Source organism: Camelus dromedarius, chromosome 16 (assembly GCF_036321535.1).
Source record: "Camelus dromedarius isolate mCamDro1 chromosome 16, mCamDro1.pat, whole genome shotgun sequence".
Classification (NCBI taxonomy): Eukaryota; Metazoa; Chordata; class Mammalia; order Artiodactyla; family Camelidae; genus Camelus; species Camelus dromedarius.
The window spans coordinates 41,815,437-41,842,245 of NC_087451.1; the positions used below are offsets into that span (position 1 = coordinate 41,815,437).

The 26,809-nt window shown below is 52.9% G+C and overlaps 1 protein-coding gene across 1 annotated transcript in view; it reads right to left on the reverse strand.

Annotated features, from left to right (window-relative positions):
• WNT3 (Wnt family member 3) overlaps positions 1-26,809 on the reverse strand; it is a 45,188-nt gene that overhangs the window by 6,131 nt on the left and 12,248 nt on the right. Inside the window, exon 2 of the mRNA XM_010981758.3 lies at positions 3,112-3,353. Within this exon, the coding sequence (XP_010980060.1) occupies positions 3,112-3,353 (242 nt within the window). The remainder of the gene's footprint in view (positions 1-3,111; positions 3,354-26,809) is intronic.

Consider the following 26,809-nt stretch of genomic DNA (forward strand, 5'->3'; position numbering starts at 1 on the left):
CCTCCCCTTTCCCATCCTCCTGTCCTCCACCCAGACAAAGCCAAGGTTTTGGACTGGGAAGGCCAGGCCCCTCCGGGGAGGATGGAGGGACACGGGGCACTACACTTACTTCTGCCCCAGGGTTCAACAAAGGAAAACAAGAGATTCTCACGTGTGTCCTCAGCCTCATTATAATGATGACCACCTCTGGGTATGCACCAGATTCTGCCCTTCATGTGCTTTGTCCCATTTAATCCTCTTGCCTCAACGAGGCAGAAAGTCTTATTACAGGCCCATTCTGCAGATTCAGACATTGACGACTAGGGAGGCAAAGGCCTGAAAGACCTGCAGTCCAACCATCTCTCTCCTTACAAGTGAGGAACCCAAAGCAGGGAGGTGACCTGCCCAAGGCCACGCAGGTTGCAAAGCACCGGCCTGGCCTAGATGCCTCCTTTCCAGGGCTGTGGCTCTGGTCCTGAGCGCAGAGGGAGATGGCAGCCCGGCAGACGAGGGAGCCTGGTAACCCCTCGTAGCCATTGCTGCCTCTTTAGAACCCCCAGGGTCCTCGTGGGCCACCTGCAGAGGAGGGCCCCGTCTCCCTTCCCGGGCTGGCTGGAGGAGAGTGGGAGCAGACCCGGCCAGGGCCCTGGACCCGTGCAGCCAGGGCCGACTGCCACAGGGGCGGCCGAGGCCTGAGGCGCTGCGACCGGGCTCCGAACCCGGCCCGGGCTCCGAACCCGGCCCGGGCTGCCCACCCATCAGCGCCCGGGGGCGGGGGCGCCGAGGGCGAGTGCCTCGTTTCCGGCCAGCCCGCGGCCTCTCGCGGCTGGAGACGACGGCGCCCGGGCCGGGGCCGCGCTCGGTTCCCAGCCCCGGGGACGCGGGGGCGGCGGGGGCGGCGGGGGCGGCGGGGGCGGGGCGGGGATTAGCCTGGGAGCGGCGCTGACAGCCCCGCTGTGCCGGTCCCCGTCCGGCGGGGCCCGCTGGGCCGCTCAATCCGCCTTTGTTCGCTCGGTGTCACACCGCATTACCCGCATAATGCGGCCGCCGGGCCCGGGCCGCCGGGCCGGCCGCCACCGCGTAGCAACGGGCGGCTCCCGCGGCCGGGCCGCGCCCCCGGCCCCGGCGCCGGCCGCGAAATCCCCATTGAAGCGGCGCCCCCCGCCCCCGCGCCGCGCCGAATGGCCAGAGGGCGTGTGAATGGCGCGGTGGCCGCAGCGGGCGCGGGCCGGGCCGCGCGGTGGGGGGCGGCGCTCGGGCCCCTTTCAAGCCGCCTAAGCCCCTCTGGCCGCCCGCCCCCTCCCCGCCCCGCTCGGGGACCGCGATCTCGGACCGCCCGCGCCCTGCCGTCCCGGCCTCTCTCCTTCCGGCCTCCGACCCCCGCGCCCCCCGTGCCCAGGTGCGGCCCCGCCTCGGCGGGCCAGCCCTGGGGAGTCGGTCCCCGGCGTCATCCCCACGGAGGATGCGCTCCCCAGAACAGACTGCCTTCCTGCTACCCTGGGTCTCGAAGTGGTGGGCAGAGATCACCCCTGGAGGCCCACACAGCGGGGAGGGGGCGTGGGGGGGGGGGCACTCGCCAGAGGCGGAGCGCGAGTGCACGGGGGGGCTCTTCCCACAGGCCGCTTAGCTTCCTTCAAATTCCCAGTGTCTGTGACATCTTACCCACCTCCCCCAGCTCAAAACTGCCCGCTTGAAATTTAGAGATGAAAGCAAGTCACAGAACCTACAACGATTATTTAAAACGTTAAACACAGACGTGAAGGGATAATAAGTTCAGAGACCTAGTTTTCACAGGCTACTGTCCTGCGCAGGGAAGAGCAATCAGAAGGTGAGTCTTGCTTTGGGGAGCGCGTCTAGACGCCAGGCTGTTTGATTAAGCGCTACCTGGCCCGAGGTGGGGCACCGGAAGGCGGTGAGACTGACACACCAGCAAGATCAGGTTTGAAATGCAAACCGCCGCCACTTGGCCCCAATTAGAGGCCAACCCTTTTATGTAAACAAGGAATAATTAGCTTTGGTAATAGAAGCGTAAACAGAATCATCATCCATTGATTCGCTAATTGCCCTTCTGTCCCATGACAATAGCCTATAGGTCAGACTTACACCCCACGCACCTGAGGCGCAAGTAAAGGGGGACTGCCCTCTAAAATCGGGGGTTGGCGTCCCCCTACTTATTCCCCCGGCACTCCCTTCTCAACCCTTCCCTAGGTCCGGCTGACGCTCAGATTTTCTTTGTAGCTGTAAATGCAGCTCTTTTAAAAGTAGGAAAAGCAGGGCTCACCTATTTGGGTGCCAAATCCCTGATGATGGCCTGAAGGGTTCAAGCTGCTGCAGAAAAGGAATGGCAGCTCCTAGGAGCTAGGATCATTACATTCCTAGACACTGTAATTGCTCAAAGAGTTGCCCATCTTCAGCCCAGAACTCGCCAGCCCCAAAGTCCCCTTCTTGGAAGCAGTTGCCCCCCTCATCCTCCCAGTGCCTTCATGTTCCAGAGACAAGTTATGTGAACCCCACTCATGTGAGGCACAGTAGTGAGACTCTCAGGTTGCAAGATGGCTTGAGAGTTACCCAGAGGCCAGTACACCCTCTAACCCCACTACAATCCATGGGCATGCCCAGCTTGCATGGGGACCAGCAGAAACTTCACATGGAAGCACCTGGGGGCAATGCAATGCCACCAGCACTGGGCAGCTTCCTCAGCTCCAGAATTTTCTATATGAGAGGGACCTAAGGGTGGCAATGCTCTCACCCCTCTCCCCCAGCTAGATTTGCATACCATTTAACATGGCATTGGGGGAAAACATCACAAAAGTTCACATCAAAGCCTGGGGCCACCCACTGTGCCAGCCAGGATGGCAGGAAGGTGGCAGCCTTCTAGCCTGCCCTCAGATCTTAGATGCTCAAGGCCACCCAGCCCCCAGCAGCACCTGGGGAAGGTGTGGCAGCAGGGGTGAAGCCCAGGTCACTGCAGAGAGGGACCTGGCCCACTTTCTCTGGAGGCTGCAGGTTGTGACCAGCTTTACTGCCCTCTCCTGGGGGGCCTGGGGTCAGAGCTGAGGCACCCTGATGTGGAGGAGTGACATCCCCCAACCCAGCCCCTCTGCCCGCTCCCACCCAGCCCCGAAATAGTACCTTTGTCGAGGACGGGCCCGAAGATGGCCAGGCTGTCGTCAATGGTGGTGCAGTTCCAGCGGCGGCCTCGGAACTGGTGCTGGCACTCCTGGATGCCCAGCTTCACACCCTCAGCCACACTGGGCATGATTTCGATGTAATTGCGGCAGAAGCGCAGTTGCTTGGGGACCAGGCCTGGGATGGAGCCACAGAGCAGGGGCTGTGAGCCCAGGGACGTGTACTGCTGGCCCAGGGCCAGGGACCTGCGGGCAGACAGAAGGCAGTGGCACTGCAAGCACAAAGCACATGGCCCACTGTGGATATCATTTCTTCCTTGTGAGCACTCAGGGTAAGCAGAGCCACAGAGAGCCTGGAGCCTGAACCCTGAACCCATGGCCCTGAGAAACCTGGCACTTGAATGGGCTGCCTTTGACCTTGGGAGTACATTTCCACTGAAGGGCAGAATTCTGATCCAGACAATCAGCCCTCTGCTCTGGGCATTTTTACTGTGCAGACGCCTGGGGACCAATAGAAACCTCCCAGGGGCACACGTGTGGGAAATGCAACACTACGAAAAGAACCCTAAATGGAAAGATGGTATTAGGGGCCTTCCCATTTCCCTGATGGGCATTAAAGCGGTCAGGCTGGGAGTTTATGTTTCTAGGGCCACATGGAGACTTCCAATGATATATCGGAAGGAAAACAAATCTACAGAGATGAAAATGGCAGGAGCTGGCTTGATCCCCCCTCACATCTCAGAAAAAGCAGAGAAGCCTCAGTCCTAGCAGGGAGCTTGCACACACATGTGTGTGTCTGCACATAAACATACATGCACATACACACAGGCCACCCCCGGCCATGCTCCTCATCCTCTTCCCTGGGAAGATGCCTGACCAGCCCAGAGCCTCCCAGTGTTTCCCCAGGTCCTCTGTCCTTTGCCCACCAGCGGCCTCTGTCACCATCTTTGCAGCAACCTTAAAGTTTCTGGAGCTCCATCTCTTTTCTCACCAAAGATTGGAGCTTGGCTTTGCGTCAAGAAAGTTAGCTCAGAGTCAGAAGGGAGAAGACCTTAGATCAACTTCCCCCGCCCAACACCATGTGACCTTTGTCAAATCACCTCACTCTTCTCTCATTTTTTCAATCAATATTCTATCAACCTCTCAGGTTTTATAGTCAACAGAGGAAAGAGGAGGAGGAACGAGAGTTTAGAACACTATACAACCAGGGTGCTCTTTTTCCACTCTCCCCCGCAGCACAGGAATAGCAGAAATGACATTTTGTGGGAGAAGCTGATAAAATGATCCAAGGGTCTCAGTAGACCTCAAGGCCATTTGTGATCAGCCCTGTGATCACGGACAATGTGAACTGGAAGAAGGTGGGCATCAGGGCCCATCTCCTCTCTTTATCTATACAGCACTGACCAAGGCTCTGGTCTGGCAGTGACCTCCATCAAGTCCCCCATGCAAAGTGATGGCAGAAGCCTTGGGAAGAAGGTCCAGGAGACCCCAGGGGCATATCAGGGAAAAGCACACAAAAGCTTTCTGGACCAGACACAAGGATGATCCCAACATCTGCCATTTAATAGCTCTTACTATGTGCTCATGGTGAGCACATGGAGGGCTGTGGTGCCCTCCACCGTGGGCCAGCTCTGGGCTCCCCTGTCAGAGGGAGAAGTTTGGACCCTCATTTTTTCCACTGGGGAGGGATTGGGGAACCAGGTCTGGGGGTTTGGATGGTGGCGTTTATCAGACATTTCCAGATCTTGAGCACTGAGCGCTTTCAAAGAGAAGGAAGGGGCAACCTGCAGGTCTGACTTACCCCTAACGGCTAATGACTAAATTCCTCCATGCCTGGCACTGGGCTGGGCCTCTTCCTTGGGTTTGCCTCAATTAATCCTTGTAATGACCCTATGACACAGGAGGATGATTCTAGCAGCCCTGTTTCCAGGTGCTTATCCTTACAGGTTGAGTAACCAGCCCAGGCCACAGAGCTAGTAAGGAGTTGCTCCTTGGAACCTGGCCATCTGACTACAGAGCGCACGGGGCAAACCAGTACCACCTGCCTTCTGGGCAGTGCCTGCCTGGGCCCCGAGGGATAGGAGTGACTGCAGGCCTGGCTCATCTGCACCCTGGGCCTAAAGACTGAACCTGAGTGATAGAGCTGGTTGGCCCAGAGCCCTCACGGGCACATGAACACACAGCAAGTAACAGGGCCTTGCAGGCTGCCTTCTCCTGCTCCTGCCCTGTTTACAGTTATAAACTGATAATCGTCATAATGGTGACAATCAAATACCGATGGTTTATTATGTGCTGGGCCAGTTCTGAGTGTTCATGTCTCCTACCTTATGGAAACCTCATAGCAAGTCTGTGAGGTATGAACTTCATTATCATTGTCATCATCCCATTTTATAGATAGGAAACTGAGGCCGGGGAGCTGGGAAACTGCCCAAGTCTACAGGACTGTGCAGTGTCAAAGCTGAGCCTCCCTCCCAGCTCAGGCTGCCATCCAGCACACTCTTAACCAGCACGCCCAGCCCTGCCCTGCAGCTGCCCCAGCAGCGCTGCAATCACTTAGGAGGGAGACCCTGCCAGGGTTCAGTGCAGATGACTCAGCACCAGGCCACCCTGAGACGGATGGCTGAGGAGTGAGGCCCACCCTGGGAAGAAGGCCAGACCTGTCCCACTCCCTCCTCTCATATTTGGGACCCACAGCCCTCTATGCAGACAGCTGGAGAGGGGAACTGAGCCAGGCAGAGGCCGCTGCCCCCCATACCCCCACCTGGGTCTGGTTCTGAGTGTGGGGCCTTGAGGGTCCCTCCTAAAGGACCATAGTGATTCTTTGCCCCCTCTTCATACCCTGGCCTGGTCCCTGACTATCCCAGAGCAGCATGGAGGGACCCGGCACCCACTGCCCAGCCTCAGTGTCCCCCTCCTTTGGTCAGAGCCCTCCTCAGTCTCCCCACCACAGGTGCCTCCAACCACACCTGTCCCTGGAGGTATGGACTGGCCCAGCAGTGCCCATACTCTCCTTCAGCCTGGCCTCCAGGCCCCACTGCAAACTCTAAGCCGGGCAGACCTATCTCATGATCACCTCTGGCACCAGGGCCTGAGGGCCCCTGGGAACATTTCCGTTACCCTTCCCTGAATCCCCTGTTCCTATTCTCCTTCCTCACTCTCTCCTGGCCTTTGCCCTATACCTGCTGGCATCTCTGCAGGCCCAGGCACTGTAGAGCTAAGCTGGACCAGAATAAAAACCTACTAGAGGTGACTTTAGAGAGCACAAAGCCCATTACACGGATGAAAAAGCAGAGGCCCACAGACAGAAACAGCTTGCCCATGGCCACACAGCCAGATCTACAGAGCCAGGTGAGGCCGGCTGGCTCTTCATTTCCACTTGGTGAGGCTACTCCTCATCCCAGCCTCCACGGGGCTCCCTGTCCCTGATTTCACCAATCCCCCCACCCGAGTGGGCTCCAGGCAGGCCTGCCCAGCGCAGCAGAATGCCTGGGCTCTGGTCTCTGGCTGGCAGGGTTTGGTCGGCTGCAAAGGCCAGAGCTGCTCCCCAAACATCTCCCAGTAGGGAGATGCCACGGTCCCCTGTGCTCCCTTGCAGGACACCAGGCCCTGACAGCGAGTCCTTCCTCCTGCACAGTTGCGATCTCTCCTCTGACCCAAGCATTTCCTCCTCTCTCTGCAGTCACATTCAACACTGGCAATCATAACGACAAGCACTTACTTAGCACTTATATATCAGGCACTGCACAAATGTTATGTCATTTAATCCTCAACAAGAGTTCTGTTGAGGTGGGTGCTGTCATCTGTGTTTTACAGATAAGGAAACTGAGGCAGAGAACTTCAGCAACTTACACAAGAAAGTGGCTGAACCAGAATCAAACCATAGCTTTGTCTGACTCCAAAAGAGTGATACCCTCTAGAACAGCTCCCAGCCTCAGAGATGAGTTCTTTCCACCAAAGCCTGTGTCCTTCTTGCTGTGCAACCGGGAGCCAGGCTGCCTGTGTTCAAATCCAGCTCTGCTGTTTCCTACCTGCTGATCTCAAGCACTTACTTAACCTCTCATGTCCCAGTTTCTCCATCTGTAAAACAGACATCATGGGAGGGATAAAGAAAGAGCTCCTGACACACAGGAAGCCCTTAAGTCATGATGGCTGTGGTGGTCCCCATGTGTCTAGGGGCTGTCCCCAGCACTTCATCCCCTGCCATGTCATCGACCTCATTCCTTGGCCCTCCCCATCCCTGACCTGACAGAACACATGAGAATTTTCAGATCCCCTTCCCATCCATCCCTGGGAAGGATGCCTTGGGTCAGAGCAAAGCCGGCCCCTTTCCCAGCAGCTCTGTCCTAACCAGGGTGGCTGAACAGATGTCAGTGATCTGGCCAAGTGTTAAAGGTAATAACCCAAGGGCAAGGGCATAAGGACATTTCCAGGATGCTCCATTCAAGGGTTTCAGCTCAGATCTAGACATCCTACTGGTAATTAGCAAGGGTCCCTGGGGATGGAGGTTTAGCTGTACAGGCTGGTGTTGGGGCTAACGAGGCTGTGGCTGTGGGGTTGATTTCTGCAGGATAGCTGCCCTCCCCCAAACGTGCCCTGCCACCCTGACCCTGAGCCTCCTTACCCACACATGCTCATATCTGAAATTCCACCACCACAGATGCATTAACTTGACTCACAACTCCTTGTCCCCATTACTGAAGTGTATAGTCCCCTGACACACACCGTGAGCCTCATTGTCTTCCGAAGTGTGAGTGGCCTTGAGTTATTTGTCCAGTCTGCTGGACTACTAGCAGCCCAGCTGGTTCACTCCTCCGTGTCTCTGCACAGGCCAAGCCCTCCACCCAGAGTGCCTCTCCACTGCCTAAGCTCCCAGCAAACATCTCACCCATCCTTCAACCTCCGATTCTTGGGTTACCTCCATTTTAAAGATTTTGTGGGCCCCTAGACAGGAGTAACCTCTCTATCTGTGTTTTTCCTCTGCCTTATTCAAACCTTCTTATCTCAAAGGGCTAGGAACTAATTTGTTTCCAATTTCATCTGGCTGTGCTAGTGTGAGTTCCCTGAGGATGGAGGCTGTGTCTCCTCCCATCCTCCCTCAACACCTCCCACTATACCAAGCAGACAGACAGACAGACACAGACACACACACACACACACACACACACACACACACACACACTCATGAGCACACTCGGCTGACCACAGGGCCAGGCACGTGTGAGGTACTCTCTGATTCTCCAAGGAAGGAATAAAAAAACAACTCCTTCCCTGAAAGGCCAGTCTCACCTCCTCCATCTTGCAGCCCCTTAGCCCTGCTCCCCAGGCCTCCAGGCATCCGGAGGTTCCACCTACACACAGGACAAGACTCCTTGGTTCCGCTGAGGAAGTTCCTACGTTTAGGACCTGAGACAATGGCTGGGCTCCCAAGGGAGGCAGGGACCCGCCTGGCACCGGCAGCTGGTGAGGGGGAGGGAGAAGGGCAAAGCCAGGCCTTCCCAGCTGGGCAGAGGTTATTTATACCCAACTCCTGGCCCTGCCTGACCCCAGGATCCTGCCACCCTCCCCTAAGGACAGCTCATCCTCCACCCCAACCACCCACCGGGCAGCTGGGCTGAGGACAGACACCGGCAGCCAGGCAGATGGGCAGCAGGTGCCAGCAAGCCACAGGCTGCTCGTGGGACCTCCACGATGACCCCTCAGGATGAAATCCCCCCTCCAAACAGGCCGGGCTGAAATACTGTGCACCGTCTCATCAGACTCCCACCCCCACCAAGACATTCACCTCTACTCGCAGCCCCTTCTGTCTCCAGAGGGCTGGAGGTGGGCCTGCTTGATGAGTACAGGGCAGAGATGGAACTTTTCACCGAAGGATTCAGGTCAGCCTCAATGCTGAGTTGACTTACCCACACAATATGTAGTGAGATGCCTACAAGGGTTCCATGCAGCGCGTTCTGTTTGGTGACAGTAGCTTTGTGGACCCACAGACTCTGCCACCCACCTCGCAACGACCTGCCCCACAACCAGCTGACTGCAGGCTGACTGCGTGTTACGGGAAGGGAAGGAGACCAACCATGCTGTCTCCACCCCTCTCCCCTTAATGAGCCCCGCACCCAACCAGACCGCCTCCCCTGCACTCAAATTTTCTACATTTTTAACCCTGGACTCTCCCAATGTTATAGGATTTTAGAGATTGGAGGGGCCTCAGGAGTCATCTAGCTTAGGGTGTTTCTTATTTTTTAGCCATTTTTTCCAAATATACATCCTCCCCCCTGCCCCCTGTATATAAAACAGATAAAAAGGGGGACTTCCTCAAAAAGCTAAACACAGAATCACCACATGGCCCAGCAATTCCACTCCTGGGGATAGACCGGGAGAACTGAAAGCAGGAACTCAACCGGATCCCTGTACAGAAGGCTTCATGGCGGCGCTGTTCACAACAGCCAAAAGGTGGAAATAACCTGAGTGTCCGTCAGCAGATGAATGGATAACAAAATGCGGTCTATCCTTAAAACGGAATATATTCAGCCACAAAAAGGAATGACCCTTGAAACAGGCTACAACGTGGATGAAACTTGACAACATCATATACTAAGTGAAACAAGCCAGACACAGACGGACAGATAAAGTATAATTTCAGTTATATGAGGTACCAAGAATAGACAAACTCACACCGACAGAAAAGAGATCAGAGGTAGCCCGGAGGCTGGGAGGGAGAGGTGAAGTTATAGCTTAGTAAGTATAGAGTTTCTGTTTGGGATGGTGAAAAATTCTGGAAACAGATAGTGGTGATGATTGGACAACATTGCAAACTTACTTGATACCACTGAAATGTACACTTAAAAATAGTTACGTTAGTGAGGGGAATAAGGCAGGGGCCCAGAGCCCCCACCCCAACCCACAGCCCCTCTGCAGAATGCAATCCAAGAATCACTGGTCTAGTGTAATCCCTTCCTCCTCTAGATGGGAACACTGAGGCCTGGAGAGGGTCTGTTATTTCCCCAGGTCACAAAGCCATGTGTGGGTGGGGCTGTGGAAGATGGATCCAAGGGTGCGGCCCAGGGAAAGGCTGTAGCGTCCCCACCTCCTCCCTCCGGTCTTGGGGTGAGCTCCATGGCCAAGCCTCCCCTAGTCATGCCCTTCTTGGAGTCATGGTCCCCTTGCCCTCATCTTTTTCCATAACAAGGCCCAAGTATCTCTGCTAGCCCCAGACAGGGCACCTTAAGATTCTGACCCAAAGAACCGGTGTCTCTTAAATTGACTCACATTGGTTCTGAGAGGGAGGGAGAGAGATAGAAAGGGGGAGAAGTCAGAGCCACCTCCCTTGTCCTCATTTGTCTCTCTCCTGCAGTGACCATCATGTTTCTGGAAACCCTATAAGAGCCCAATGCTTGGTGCTCCACCTGCTGGCTCCTGGACAGTACTGGACAGATACCCTTCCTGTTCCTGGGTCCAGAGGGGCCCCACTCTGGCCTAGGGCAAGATGGAAAATTCCAGGAGGGGAATGTCTTGAAAATGTGCAGAAAGTAAAAATCTAAGCATTGGCCTTGGAACTCAAGACCACTACCTTTCTACTTAGCTCAGGAGGCCACTCAGGGGTGGTGTACATCATGAGGAGAGGCTGACAAGTTCAGGAGCACACGCACTCAGAGGGGCAGGGGCAGTGTCTGGTGGGCCCTGGTGCACCCAACTCCTGGAACTTCCAAAGAGCTTAAACCCAAGTGGCAAGGGCCACTAACCCTGGTGCTTAGGCAGGAAGCTTGTAACAAAACAAGAGGAGGGACCTCGGTCATGATTCACAAGCCATCGCTTTTCTTCTCCTATCCACTCATCCCCTCTAGAGCACGTGTGGGCCCCATGGGTGCTGAGCACAGCTCTGTGCCCTTCCAACCCAACCTGGAACCCGTCTCAGTGCAAGTCAAGGGGGGGGGGAGTTGCTTCTGAGTCCAAAGGGCTCACATGGTCCCATGGTCCACAGAGCAGGCCTAGATGCCCCAGCGGATGCCTTTCATCAAGATCTCTCTGGACTTTTCCCATCAGCAGCTGGCTCATTCACTCAGCAGGCAGAGATGGGCCGTCCGGTTCTCCCGTGTCTCCAGCAATGCTAGGGGGCTGCCCTTGTTTATACATAGGAAGGGAAGGGTGAGGGTAGAAAGGTCCATGCCCTGAGCTGGGACCCAGGCCCAGGAGTCAATGAGGGAGCAACTGCGAGAGCTTGTGAGCCGGTGAGGGCAGTTCCCCAACACCACAGGGAGGCCTCCTGCTGGGCTTCCCATCTTGACTCAATCCCAGCCATCCAGCCTGGGGCCCCTGAGGGCAATAGATAAGTAAAGTGAATGGAGGTGCCGGCCCTTGGGAGAGCAGGTCAAATTCATTCCCTGTCTATTCACTCAACACACATTTAAGTGATGACTGAATCTGGCAGAGCGCCAAGCACTGGGAACAGGGAGATGAATTAAGCCACACCCAAGGGGCGCCCAGACCAGGAGGCATCTGTCAATTACAGGCCAACAAGCATTTCTCTAGCACCTACTAGGCCTGGGTGCTGTGTGTCCCACGAATGAGTGAGAGGGTCCCCAGGCACCTGTAGCTTACAACCCAAGTAACCATCCTGTCAGAGAGCAAGGGTATCCTGGAAGAGAGAGACGAGCAGGTGCCAGTCAGTGGGGACCAGGGTGCGACGGAGGAGCAGGCATGGCAGGGAATAGCCCCAGATAAGAGGTGGGAGAGGGAACAGCAGCGGGTCTGCCCTAGCTGGAGTCTAGGGACCTCACAAAGGAGCAGAGGAGGGAAAGGGGGACCTGAGTACCAAGCTTTATTCTGGTGACCTGGGCAGCCACTGAAGTTTACTGAGCTGGGCTTTGGAATATTGACGTTAGACACTAACTGCAGAACAGGGCCAGAGGGTGGGCACTGGAGACCAAAGGCTGGGAAAGGAGTCAGGATACCAGGGTGAGTTCATGAGAAGGAGAGCTGCAGACCTGTCTGCACCTTACAATCCCTCGAGGGCAGGTTTCACAGGTCTGGGGTGAGCCTATCTGAGGCCGGGGCCAAGCACCTCCAATCTAGGTTAGCGGGGCTGGTGGATCTCAGGACAGTGGCCTTGGGAGTAGAGAGGAAGCAGTGAGTAAGGGTGGGTCACAGGGAAACACGGGAAGGAGGAAAGGATGACCAAGATTTTGAGCCAGGACAACCAGAAAGATGGAGATGCTGTCAACCAAGAAAGAGAATGTAAGAGGTGAAGCAGTTTTGGGAAAAAAGAGGAGGTTTGTGGGGCTGCTGAGACCTGCAGGCACCCATGTCCAGACAGTGCAGGAGGCGCAGAGCTGAAGCCCAAGAGCAAGACAGAGGCTAGATGTTCAGATTTGGGAGTCTGTCCAGGAGCTGGTAGCTGAATGACACTTGAGGCCTCGTCTCCCAGGGGGCACAGAAAAGGGTAAGACAATGAGGGAGCCTCCTGGTGGGGATGTTGGATGCCATGTGCAGAGGGAGGAAGGGCACCAGAGTAGGTAGAACTTCAGGGTAAGAGGTGGGAAGGGCTTTCCTGAAACTCTGCAGCAGGCAGTTTGGTGAGGCCTGGCTCAGCTAACACTGACACCAAGCTCCCGGGTCTGTCTTGCTCCTGGTGCTCCTGCTCTGGGCCCCATGGCGGCGCACAGCCAACACACTGGACAGGGTCACCACACCCTTACTTTCCTCTTTTCTTTCCCTCTTCCACTTTCATCATGGGTGAGAGCTCTGGATGCATCCTAAACCTTCATCCACAGCCACATCCTTCTATGAGGAGGCCCCTTTCTGTGCTCAAGGTGGGACCTCCCAGCCTCACCACCATCTGGGAGCTTATTCCTCTCACCCTGGGACCCAGGGTCTGGGCCTCTCCTTCAGGTTGTCTTGGCTGAAATCTAGGCCTTTGGACTTTGATCAGCCCTTCCTGGATCTGTCACCCTGTTCTATGTGACTAAGGTCACCATGAGTGTAGCAGGAACAAGAGGGTGGGAGCCTGGTGTGAATGGAGGGAATTGGGGGAGGGGAGGGTATTCCAGACCAGTGGTCTCCATTGCTGTGGGTGACACAACCCACACATTGCCCTTAAAAATGAAACCAAAATAAAAAGTAATTCCCTCCCATTGGCAGCAGCCCCTGAGGACTGGCCATGGATGGGAGCCAGTTTGGGGGTGTCTCTGCACCTTTTCCTCCCTCCCTAAACTCTCCAAAACAATTTGGGAACCTCCTGGCCAAGTGGCCACTTCTACATTCTGTGATTGGCTCTGACAACTTCCCTCTGCTCCCCAACTTCTAGAAGTCACCTTTCAGGACCAATTGGGCATCTCAGACTACCTGAGAGCCCAGAGGGGCCACAGCTCTGGGAGGAAGAGAAGACTGTGGACGGACACTCAAAGCCAAGGGTCTTTCCCAGTCAGAGGGGCAAGGAGCTGGCCCTGCGCTGCTCTACCCGGGAGCCTTGTGGGTTGTTACTTTGGGGAGAAGAGGGGAGGGGAAGGGAAGAAAGGGGTGGGGAGGGCGGGGCAGCGCCTCGGCTGGAATGTTACAGCTTCTGTTCTCCAAAGCAGCTCCCAGAGCGCCTGGCCTGAGGCTCCTGGCTGATCTGATAAGATGTGACAAGGCGGCTTGAAAAATGTTGAAACCTGTAAAATGTTTAAACCTGTTTTTTGTTGTGTTGTGAGCATGAGGTTCCCCCCCCCCCTCAATTTCATAGAAAAGTAGAGTTAATCAGAGTGAAGAAGGGGAGGGAGAAAGAGATCACCCACTTCAGCCAAACTGGGGTTGGGGGGGCGGGGCACAGAGCTGGATGGTCAGACCTGGAGGAGGAAAGGAGGGTGAGAACTGGGAGGAAGCAGGGGGACAAGAGGCCTTCCAGAAGTGGAGGGGTAAGGGGGCAGAGAAGGCAGGAGAATGGCAGAGGGGGTTCCTGCCTCTCTGGCCTGTCAGCAGCTCCAGCTTGGGTCCTCAGGGCTGTGTCCTCCCTCAGCACTGAGAGGACATGTGAGCTCTGGACATCTTCCTTCCTTCAGGCAGGTATTAGCCTGGGAAGACGGCTGGAGCCCAGGTGGGTGTCCAGAGAGAAGTGAAAGGTGGCCCAGTGCCACTCCTCAGACTCCCAAAGGTCTCCTGAGGGGCACCAAGACCCTAGATGGACAAATGTTTCCAGGTGGCCACAGGGGGAAACGCTTCCAAGTTCACTTGCTTTGCGGAGCAGCTGGGAACTCACAGGGGAGCCCAAATGAGGTCACACTATTCAGTCCAGTTCTGACCCCACAGAGCTGGGATCTGCGGCCCAGCCTCTGCCTCCGGACACGCAGATGGTGGTCATGATCATGTTTTACAGATAAGGCAATTGGGATCTGAAGACATTCAACGACTAGCTTGGGGGTCACAACTCATTTGGGTTTCCTCCAAAAGAGTCCAGTCTTATCAACTTGAGAGATGCTGGGCCTTCTAGAAACCATGGTGGGACTAGGTGTCTCTGGCGTGGGGTTGCTCACTGAATACAAGGCAGATGCTTGATAAAAGCCTGGGAATGTGTCTGTGCAACAAGGTTCTCCTGCCAGTCTCTTGCTATTTGAAGGATGCATGTGGCAGGTGGGACATAAGATGCCCTGGAAAGGCTTCAGAAGCATCCTGGGAACAGTCACAGGCGTTAGTTATTCTATCACAATATCAGGCCTCAAAAATGTCCAAATCGTGGGACCCTGGGCATTGTCTAGTCCTGTTCCAGACTAAGCCCAGGGAAGCAATGCGACTTGCCCAGGGCACTTCCACGGCTGAGAGCAGTGCAGCGGGTACAGCCCAGGCCTTGTGACCACCCAGCCAGAACTCTGCCTCTCTTGCACGACACAGTTCCTTCTCGAAGGTTCCAGTCTGCAGGCTGGGGCTTCATTCAGGACATGTGTATCATGTGCCAGATGTGTATAGAGACAGCCTCCACCCCCCTCAGAGGGCCCCACCCTAGAGCCAGGGAGACATCCCTGCAGGTGACCTCGGCCAGTGGCAGAGTGTAAGAAGTCCCCTCTGGGGTGGTCACCACAAGGAATGGGAGTGCCGAGGGGAGGGTCACTGAAAATAGCAAGGGATACATCTTCCAAAGTGACCTTTGAGCTGGGCCTTGAAGATGAGTTCAGCTTGGACATCTTTCACACCTGGGTCTCTGCCATTTGTTTCTTCACCTCCCACTCCACTGGTCAGAATTCTAAGTTAAACTTTTACTAAACCGTGTTTGCATCTTCAGCTCATTTTAGTCTCCCCTTCCCAACTCCTTCAGCCTTAAGTTATATCAGGCAGGAGTTAGTTTCCCATTTTACAGATAGAAAAATGAAGGCCTTACAGGGTTAGGTTGCTTCTTCTAAGAAGCCAAGTCTGCTGGTTCCCCAGCTGGGATCTTCCTGGGTTCCTAGACTGCTAAAGTGAACCCTTCGAGCCCAGTTCTGGTAAAAGACAAGACACAGCCTGCCCAGCCCTTTTATTCACTTTGGGCTCCTATCTATCCATCAAGGTCCAATTTTAAAATCACCTCTTAATGTGTCCAGTTTCAGCTGTTCTCTTTGGGCATTTCCCAGCTCTTATATATACCTCAGGGGGAACCTTAAACACATTCCATTGAATTGTCCATTGACTCTGTTTTTCCACTAAATGCCATGCCCTTCCAAAGACCAAGAACATGGATTCACTAACTGGCTGCTAGTCAGGGATGCAGGCCATGGCACTATGGTGCTCAGATCACTTGGGGGTGGTTTTGAAAAATACAGACAGCTGGGTTCCAAAGCCAGCCGTGCTGAGTCAGATTCTCTGGGGAGGAGTCCAGGAAACTGGATCATTAAAAACCTCCCTCAGAGTGTGACAATAGCACAGTATGAGATGATGCAATACGAAGTACCCAGCATAATCTAGAAAGTTCTCTGGCCAAAGATGTTTAACCTGAATCTCTGCAAGCCTTTAGAAGTAACTTTCAGGGATAGAGGAACAGACCAAATGACACTATAGGGAAGCAACCAGACAAATTCATAAGGCTACAGGCCTAAATTCTCCAAAAGTCCTAGTCACTTTTAAAAAGTGTGTGTGTGTTTTCAGGGGAAGGAGAGGAGGGATGTTTTAGATTAAAATAAACTTATGAGACATAACAATCAAATAACTGGAACTTGGTTTGAAAATCCTAGCCATGCAGGCATTTTGAGGATAACTGAGGAAATCTAAGTCGTTAGTCATCATTAACAATTTTTTAAGTGTGATAATTGTATGTGGTCATGTAGGTCATCCTCACATTTTGGAAAGGCAGGGGTGAAGAGTCATGACTATAACTTACTTTGAATGAAACCAAACTGTGTGGAGGGTGGGGAGGGAGGAGAGAGAAGGAAGGGAGTAGCAATTAGGGCACAATGTAAATCAGCTGAAGTAGGAGGCGTGCATATGCGTGCTCTTTGTATTGTATTTTCCGTTTTCTTGATTAACATTTTTCATAATAAAACCTAGAAGGAACATAAACTCCAACCACCTGGTGGGGACTTCTGGACACAACCCACGCAGGGTTCGCACCCTGCCTTTGTCGCACGAGCACGGAGGATGGACCAGTCTCGGACCCGCTGGGCTGAGACCGGCTGGGTAGCGGCAGGTGCGCCCGGGGCAAGAGCTACAGCGGGAGCTGGTGGCGGGGCCGGCCGGCCCGGCGGCGCTGCGTAATCGCTCGGCGCTCAGGGCACCGTCCGCTCCCTGCCTTTCAAGGCGGGTATTTCCCCCGCATTCCCAGGATCGCCTCCATGCGCTGGGTCCCCCCACGGCGCTGAGCACGCGCAGGTGAAATAAAGCCCTGCCGGCACCTGGACTTCCCGCCCCCCTCCTGTTTAGGGAGGCTCCACGCAAGTTCAAAGCGGTGGCTGCCCCTCCCTCCCGGCCCCATCCCCATCCGCAGGCGAGGCAGCCCAAGCGAGCCTCAACATCGTCCTCTGCGCCCCTCCAAATTCATCACCCCGGAGTCCTGCCTCCAATCCCTCTGCAGGGTCCTTGCATTCACTGCCCCTCCCCTCTACCCCGTCCCTTCTTCTCAAGGGCCTCCCCGCCGCAGGCGCCCGAGTTTTGCAAGCGTCTACTCAGCACCTATTAGGAGCTGTATTCGGGTCCACTGCAGACCCCTGCAGGACCTCTAAACGTTCCAGCACTCAGAGGGGCGGGTCATTGGTTCTCAACTCGGGCTGCAAATGGCCCCAGGGAAGCTTAAAACTACCGATGCCAGGCCACATTCCCAGAACATGGATATAATTGGTCTGGGTTCTTCTCTGTGGTGGCCTCCCTTCCTCCATTACAAGAGAAGGAGGCAAGATGGAGAAACACTGTCCTCGATCACAGATAAGGCTCAGAACCTGCCCATGGTCACAGGGGGACGGGGTGGGGGCCTCATCAGTCCTCTGCCATCCCAGAGGCCTCACCTCCTCTTGCTCCCAGCACCAATCCATCCTTTCCAACCACAGCTTGTCCACTTCCTCTCATGAGGTAGCCCTCCTCATCTCTCTCCTGGCCTTTCAACAAACCTCCATCTTTACCGCCACAGAAGCAAAACTTTTTTGATCCAGCAACACATCAGTAAAAAGTGTTTGGGCATGCCCCTCCATTTACACACACTTAGGTCTAAATCACGCGCCGGCCAGCCACGTGCTCATATTGTAGGTGCCTTACAAAACACATGCTAACATGCACTGGAAAAAAGGTAGAAAGTGTATTTCAAAAGAAATCATATCCTCCTACAGCCTAGCCTGATAGTCCCCTGCCCAAGCCTTCCGTCCTGTATCCACTGGTTTTTCTGCCCCTATGTTCTCCTCTTCCTGATTTCCAACTTACTTTTCTTAGCCTTGCAGTGGGGTGGTATATGTTTGTGAGTAAGTGGAAATTCTCTCTGCAGAAATGCAGGATGCCACCACTCTTGGGGGTCAAGGTACCAAGTCCTTTCTCCTAGTTTCTTCCCCATCTTTCTCGGTTCTTGCCCTCAGCTACTTTGTTTTTGCCTAGGATTTCAAGTACCCCACTCATCTCTCACTAGAAATGCTTTCTTCCCCCGACGTGTCCATGGTGGAGTCCTCCTGCCCACCCACCTCCTCTCGCTCTGTCCTCATTTCCCGCTCCCTCTCTTCTGTTCACTTCACACACCGTTGTCCCACCAGACCAGGTACACCCCCGACGAGTGCTGGTGCCACAGGGCGTCTCTATATTTTCCGTCCTGTGTTCTAATCACATCCATTACAAAAATGTTTCTTCTGAGGGAAACACAGCTTGGACAGAAAAGATAAAATCTCTCTCACGCACACAGCAAACATTTAAAGTGAAAAATAAAACTTACCAATTTCTCTACAAATAAGATGTGTGTTCAGCAGGAGGGGCAAAATATCAAAGCATATAGCTCCGGGTAAGTTTCCCACAGGAATCACCTGGCTATGAGAAGGTCTGAGTACCACAAACAGGAGGAGGCGCCCACAAAACACAGAGGGGGCTACGGTAATGGGGACACATAGAGCTGTAAGTGAAATAAAGGGTAAGGCTTTTACAGGTGCATAGCCAATGGCGCATAAGATAATGTGAGTGTATTTATTTGGGTAGAGTGGTTAATAAGGTCATGAGGAAGTAACTTACTGAACTGTGAAAGTAAGGTAGTGAAGGTTCCCTCAATTTACTAGGGCACTTAGAATGGTTATTATTATTACTAATAATAGCTAACATTTATTAAGCCCTGACTAGTGCCAGGAACCATGTAAAGCACTTTACATAGAATATATCTTTCAATTTACCAAAGAAGCCTGTGAGGTTATTATTATCCCCATTTAACATGTGAATGACATGGGTTCAGAGAGGCTAAGTGACTTGTCTGGGGTCACACAGCTAGGAAATGGTGGTGCTGAGATGGCCAATAAAAAAATGAGGTGAGATATTTATTAGGACAAGGTCTGTACGGAACATGCTGATGTCAGGCTGAGGCGGAGGGAACACTCAAGTCTGTCCTGCTACTCAGGTTGCTCTCTGGATTTACAGCCCCGTGAATTCAAATCCTGCAGCCTCCACCTACTGATCTTTTTTCTTTTGAATGTTGTCATGGATCTTCCACATTTGAGGTTTACTACTCTGTTTCTCAGACAAGGCTAGACCCACACTCAGGGCCTTCTGGGGGCAGGTGGGGAGGGGGGAGACCTCCATCTGAGGGCTGGAGGAATTTGCGTGTGAAACAGGGCACATGAGTTCAGGGCTTCTTCCAAGAGAGGTCGGGGTAGATGACACACATTCTAGCACCTTCCAGTTTGCAAAGCATCAGTGGCATTTCAGTGAATCCTCTCAACAGCCCTGGGAGGTAAATATTGTCTCTTTACAAATGAGGACACTGAGGATCAGACATGGGACCATAAGTCAGTAAGTGGTGGGGTTTGACCCCCGTCTTTCTGATCCCAAATTCTGTACTGTTGCTATTTTGCTACCCTGTCTAGGTCCCACCTGCTGGTGATAAGCAGTTCATTTGAGCAGAATGCATTTATTCAGCACCCACTATGTGCTCCACATGGGCTGGGCACAAGACAGTGTCATGGTCCTCAACTTGGAGGAGAGTACAATTGAATGGACAGGTCAAATACACAGGAACAGAGGACCAGCCAGCTCATAGACCCTCCTGGGGGAGACAGGGAGACAAAGTGAAGGAGGACACAGAGCAGGATGGCTCAGATAATCTGTAAGACCTCGAAGGGCTATGCTCTGAGTTGGATCTTTATAAGAGACAAAGAAGAGGAAGGGCATTTCTGGGACATTTGTGTGGCTCAAACACCAAATCCCAAGGATCCAAGAGAGAGGAGGCCAGGACCTGAGGTGCCAGTGAATGAATTTAGACCCTAGAGGCAGTGAAGTGGGACCACCTATGGGCCTGAAAGGGGCCCAGGCCCTACGTAGGGCTGGCACCTGGGGGAAAGGAGCCCCTCAGAGCTGGAAGGAATGCTAGGAGTCATCTGGCACAAAACAACACCCACAGGAAGCGGCAGGACCCAGCGTTCACACCCAGTGGCTCCATAGCCCCAGTGGGGGTGTTCGCTCTGATCCTGTATGGCTGAGGAGCCAGAGAATCCAGCCAACCGTGGGAAGGGGTTCTTTCAAACCTTTATGGAATTCAGATTCTCCTCTAATCACAGAACACACTGCACCACATGGAGAGGATAAAAATCTAAAAGTTGACATCCTACCGGATTCACACTAGCCAAGCTTTTGCTATCCCAGTCAGTCCAGGGATTCCTGGGAATTCCCTCCTCTTTCTAGGCTGGAAAGATCTCAGCACCCTCTTCTCTCACCATCTCTGCCAGATTCACTGGCTGCTTCCACTTGTGGGTGCCTTTGCCTCATGACACCTGACGGGACATCTTCCCCACTCACCACACCTCCAACCCTTCAGTCACCATTTTGGCCTGTCCTCAGGTGCTGAGGCTGAGGCTGAGGCTGCTCACCTGCCTGGAATGAAGCCTCCAACCTTCTCTGCTCCACAACCAAGACAGCTTGTTAAACCTCATACCTTCACATCACCACCTTCCGCTCCTCTCCCAAGGTCCCCACATTTCACTTCTGTTGTGTGACCAGACCGCAGATGGCGCTAGAATAAAGCAGTGGCCAGTAGGGAAAGAAGACAGTTAAACCCGCGACTTCTGGAGAGGAATGGAGTCAGCCTCCAGGGTCTGAGAAGGCCCGCTGACACATGGGGAAAGGGATTCCAGTGTGTTCATCTCAAAAGTCAGAGATGCGCTCCCCCAAATCCCCATGCCCCTTTCTAACCACCCCTAATCCATTGCTGCTGACCTCAGGAATCTTTCTTCACCTGGGTAACGTACCTGGGTAGAAGCGACCCCAGCTGTCCCGCCTGCAGACACTTTCCAGGCTCACATAGAGCTCTCTGGGCAAGGTGCTGTAGGCCGTGGTACCAAGCTGACTTCCAGAATCTCTCGGCCTGTTCCGCAGTATTGCTGACTCACGGGTGATTTTTTTTTTTCTTCAGTTTCATATTCTCAAAGTCCTGCCTCATACCTTGGTCTTCTGGGTATACCACAAAGGTGCTGGCAACCCACAGGCCTCTCCAGTAATTCATTCTCGCTTGAGTGCTCTCCGTTATGCGCTTGCGTGCACGTAAACCCCAACCCTGCTATGGGTTTATATCTAATTGTAAAGGATAGAGAATAGATCAAGTTCTCCTCAGTGACATAGGCAAAAAGAGCAGAGAAGCTGCCCAGTCGCCGAGTGGTGAGCAGCACCGCCTCCCACGGGCTGATCTGGCTGATCTGAGTCCTAGTCCCACGGCTACCACCACTTTCGTGTCCCCTTGAGAGGACTTAGCTCCTAATCAGAAAAATGTAAACATCACCTACTTTAAAGAGGCTGGAGGGAGGAGTCATTGAAAGGATGTAGGGAAAGCCCTGATCACAATCCCCGACACAATAGGTGGTTGTTGCTATTGTTACACGTGCTAACACATAGGCCGTTCTCTAGGCCAGGCACTGTTTCACGCAGTCACATGTGCTTTGCTATATCACCTCATTTAATCCTCTCAATGACCCCGTAAGGAAGGTACTGTTCTCTTCACCCCCACTGGGAAGGGAAACTGAAGTGCAAAGGTTAACTAATTTGCCTGAGGTTACCCGGGTAGTTTGGGGCATATCCAGTCTGGCTCCAAAGCCTGCAGGCTTAACCACAGTGCTCCACTGGCTCTCTGGAAGGAGTCAGAGGAGAGAGCCATCATTCAGCAGGTGAGGACTGAGCACCTGCTTGTGGGAATACAGAGAGGTGAATGTGGCATGGTCCCTGCCCTGCAGACTCTCCCAGACTCACAGGGAGACAGAAACCTAAAAAGAAAATTATAAGAGAGTGCTGCATTCTACCAGGGGTGATGGGGTTAGGCTGTGTAGAAACACTGTGGCAGGGGTCTGACACTGACCAGAGAGACCCATGTCCCTGGGGTATAAAGACCATCTGGGCCTGGTTCCTGCCAGCCTCACAGGAAAGGGGAGAGAGCTGAATGACCAGCTGATTGGCTGATCACTTCATTCATTCATTCATTCAACCCAAGATCCTCTGAGATGGGTGCTCTGGACTGAATAGGATGATTCAGGATGGTTTTTAAAAGTCAGAGGAATCACAGCCCAATTGCTGAAAAGAATAAGACCACAAAGACAAACTGATATATGAAAGGGGCAGGAGAATCTTCTAGATCACATTTTCCAAATAGGTAGTAGTTGTTACTTGAGAGATTAAATATTTTTGGAAAACAGACTAAACAAGTGAAAACAAGAATCATTCCTGCAGGCCTTTCTGTGATGCTAATATGCTAATAAGATGCTAATATGCTAATAAGCACCATAAACACCAAGAGGCTGGAATTAACACGTGACACTCCGCAAGCTTGACTCCAAAAGCTCTTCTTAGCAGGATTATGAGACACTGATGTAAGAAGCACAGTTTGCAACTTCCTACTCTGGCCCAAAATGTGTTTGGAAGAGCTGGGAGAGAGGGTGGAAGTTAGACTTCCAGGAAGGTCATGGCCAGATGGAGGAGTGATAAAAAAGAGCTTTTTGGTTTATCTGTATAGTGGAGGCCAGAGGAAATAGAGTTTTGCTCCAGGGCAGGAAGGAAGGATGGGTGAGGACCAGTGCAGACAGAGATGCCAGCAGGTGACAGCAGTGTTATCTGGTTTCTGATGTGTGTTGAGGAGCTCATGGCTTTTCTTCAGAAGGAGGGAGTCCCAGTGTTTGGATAAAGACTTGGGGGAAGAAGTCACCTTCTGGTCTTCCCTGAAGTGGTACCTGAGAGATGTTATTGCTGTAACTCAGGCAGGGTGGCCCATGGGGACAGAAGGCAGGGAGAGAGCCAGGAGGGAAATATGCCCTGGGTCCTGTGGGGCTGATGGGATGGGGACTCCGGGGAAGAGTGGCATTATGTCCTGATATTGGGCAGGGGTTCACAGGCAGTGAGAGTGCCCTCTAAGAGCAGAAGGGGAAGATGGTGGAGGTGAAGAGATGAGTCAAGGAAGAGAAGGCTGGGGCTCCGTTAGCTACTTTTGCCCTCGTCACCAAATGGCTAGTGGTGGTCTCTGGCCCTCGGGCAGACAATGTGAGGAGCTTGAGGTCAGGGAGGATGTTGACCCCACACCCACCAGACACAGGCCGTTATGTTCTTCCAAATGCACATTTTATGTGTCGACACAAACTCAAAATCCCATTCAGAGCTGTCATTTAGTGTAGCATCAACCTGCAAAGCAGAACTTTCACACGTCCTGCAGCCCCAAAGTTCCATTCCTAGGTAGGTACCCCCATGAGCTACTCCCCGTCATGTGTACCTCAAGACACTGAGAGGAGATGGAATAGACAAACTGTGGTCTATTCTGATGATAGACTACCATACAACTGTGAAAATGAAGGATCTCCAGCAATATCCAATAACGTAATTTGAAACTCAGAAACATAACACAGAGGGAAAAAAATCAAATCACAGAAAAGAAGGCATATAATACAACATCATTCTTATAATGCTAAAAATAAACAAAATAAAAAATATATTGTTTGGGCATTCCAAGCTGGGAAAACCATTCTTTTAAAGTGATGGAATAAATATGCAAAATTCCAGATATGATTATTTCTGGTGGGGGGAGATAAGGGGATGGGGCAAGGAGGAGCCCACAGATGGATGCAATGACCTTGATCATCTTCTGGATCTTCAGGGGTGTGGCAAGGCCCAGATTTTCATCTTGTTATTGTATCCTGTATTTATGGTATATTTGCTCTCTCGTGTATGTTGAGCATTACATAATAAAAAGTATATTTTTTATCAGTTTGCAATCAAAAATGTTTTTAGGAACAAAAAGCATTACATGAACTCTCTGTGCCTCAGTTTCCTCATGTCCCTTCCTATGGTCCAGAAGCCCCTCTCCCCTGAAGGCTGACTGTGCACAGTAACTGTTGGTTGTGCACAGTGACTGCCATCCCTGGGTCCACCTGCATCCAACCCAGGCCTCCTGGTGCCCCAACCAAACTTACTGTGCTGAGCAGGGCTGAAATGGCCACTGTCTAGCCATTAACTAGTGCAGTATTAAACCTACACAGACCAGGCTTTGGAACCCCAGTAAAAACTCCAACAGCCACCACATTTGATTTGCCCTTCCCTTCCTGAAATCTGGAGGCCTTTGTGATTATTTTGGCTGAAAAGGACAGCAGAACACAAGGTCAGGCCAAAGTCTACATTACCTCGGGTCCACTGAGTCACAGAGTTCTGCCACGTGCTTGTCACCCACTTCTTTCTTCAAACAGGTTAATGCATTGGAACAAACCAATGTTAAGTGTGTGGCATTCCCTGAGGAATTCAGATCTTTCTGTTCCAAAGAAGCCTGGTCTGGGATAGAATATTTTATGACCCTTGCTACTTTGGAATGACCTACAGAACATCCTTAATTCATTCAATACATCTTTGCCTTAAACTCAGTTCTTGAGTGTTATTTCATTTCCTCCTCACAAGTGCCCTGAGATAGAAAATTTTAACCCCATTTTATAGATGAACAAATTGTTTCAGAGTGTTTTTTTTTTTTTAACTGCTCTAAGTTCCAGAGCTGTTAAGTAGCATGTCTGAAATTCACACCAAGGCCGGTTAGACTCCTCTTTCTGGAACACCACACTGCCTTCTGGCACAGAGGCTGGAAGCTCAGAACTGGACCCTCTGGGAAATCACAGAATAAGGGGAAAAGCAGTCCCAGAGAACAGGAACCCGGTAAGGCTGGGCTCGAGCTTGCCTGGGAAGAAGCCTGGTACACCAGCCAACCAACCAACCCACAGCATTCCCAGCTGCGTTCCTACAGTATCCAGGGTGACATATGAGGCTCACTAGGGATGAGAAGGCACATAAAGCAGGATCCTGCCCACTGGGGGCTGACCCTCTAGTTGGGAAAACAAGAGAGATGCACATGGAGAGGTAACTAGTGACAGGTGCCTCAGCTCTAGCCAGGAGGGTCTTGCAGAGGTGATGGGAATCTAGCTGGAGCTGCAGACTAAGTCTGCGACAGGCAGGTGACTCTCAACAGTGTCACTTCATCCTATGACCTGTCTTAGAGGACACACCGTATGCCCTGTGCTGTCCTTGGTGATGTGGGTGCACAAGTGATGCAGACTGGGTCCTGCCTGCAGGATGCTCACAGTCTAATCAATGAAATAGAACACCCAGACGGGGCTGAGCTGAAGCCAGATGTGAGGGAAGGCAGCACAGAGAAGACGGTGCCTGGACTGTGCTTTGGAGAACAAAATGGAGTTCACAGAAGTCATTCTGAAGAAGGCAGGGGCAAGCGCAAAGGCCTGGAGAAGTGAGGCGGTATAAGAACAAGCCAAACAATAAAATGAGGGTGATGGCAAAGTGTGGGCAGCAGACACTGTGCTAAATCTCATGTGTGTTATCGCCTTGACTCCTCACAATAAATCTCACTTTCAGAGAGAAAACTGAGGCTCAGAGAGGTTCAGGTCACCCGGATATTAAAGGCAGAACCATCTAGAGCCCAGGACTGCTGTCCCCTAAAGTCTCCACTCTTACCTGGGCAAGTGAAAGCAGGTCATAGGGTAAGAATGTGGGGATAGGAGATGCCTTAGGGGGAACAGTTAGGAAAGGGCTCTGTCACTCGGTTTTTCACGGGCTAAGGAGGGTGGAACATCACAGTCAGTGTGCTGCTGGCTGAATGCTCTTCTGCTGGGCCGTTTAAAAATGACAAAACCAACCAAACACGAAGGAAGGTCCTTTGAGGCCAAGAATGGGTAAGACAAGGTCCCAGTTTAACAAAAGGGACTTGAAGGTTGAGCTGACCACAGACTGCGCGTGAGCTAGGAGTGCTGCCGACGTATAAGGAAGTCCACCTACTAAGGCAGGGGTGTAAGGTGATGCAAAGATGGAGAAAGCAAGCCTTCTTCCAGATTCTGTGCTTTTCAGACCCCAGGAACCCCTGTTTCCCATCCAAGTCTCCAGGCCTGGCTGGAACATTTACAGGGCCCGTGGTGAGAGTCCTAAAGGAACCCTCATCCTCCATGTGCCCAATATTTAAAGTTTTCATGTCAGGTTAACAAATTGTTAAATAAAATATATTCTATCCACCTCAGTGAGGGTACGCTTACCATTTATGTACTTTCCTGTAGGTATACTTCAATCATAAATTTAAAAAGTATCCCATCAGCTTATCTTGGTAAAAATACCGTGATTCACCACCTGGAAGCCTAGGTTCTCCATGGCCTTTTGAGCTAGAAAAGTGACATGGAGAGAGCCGCCCCGAGCCCGCAGCCCACAGCCTGCTCATCCCTGCTCCATTCCACACTGGGCACCCCATCTGAACCTCCAGGCCCATCCCCAGGCCCTGCACAAGGCCTCCTCCCTTTGTCTGCCTCTTGGCCCCAGGGGCACACGCACCAGCTGCGCAACCTGCCCTGATGGGACGAATCCCAGGCAGAGGCCTGCACAGCCCCGGAGCGGACTCACAGCCACCTGAGCCAGGCACTTTGGGGTGCCTTGGGAGTACTTCTGAGTACCCAGAGTATGGCTAGGGGTGAGGAGTTGTGGGTAAGACCCCTTGGACCCCAGATTCCTTGCCCTGCAGGGAGGGCTGCAGCCTTAAGACACCAGCGTCAAACCCTCTGAATTGAAGGGCCTGACAGGACCCGTTTGCCCTGGTCTAACGG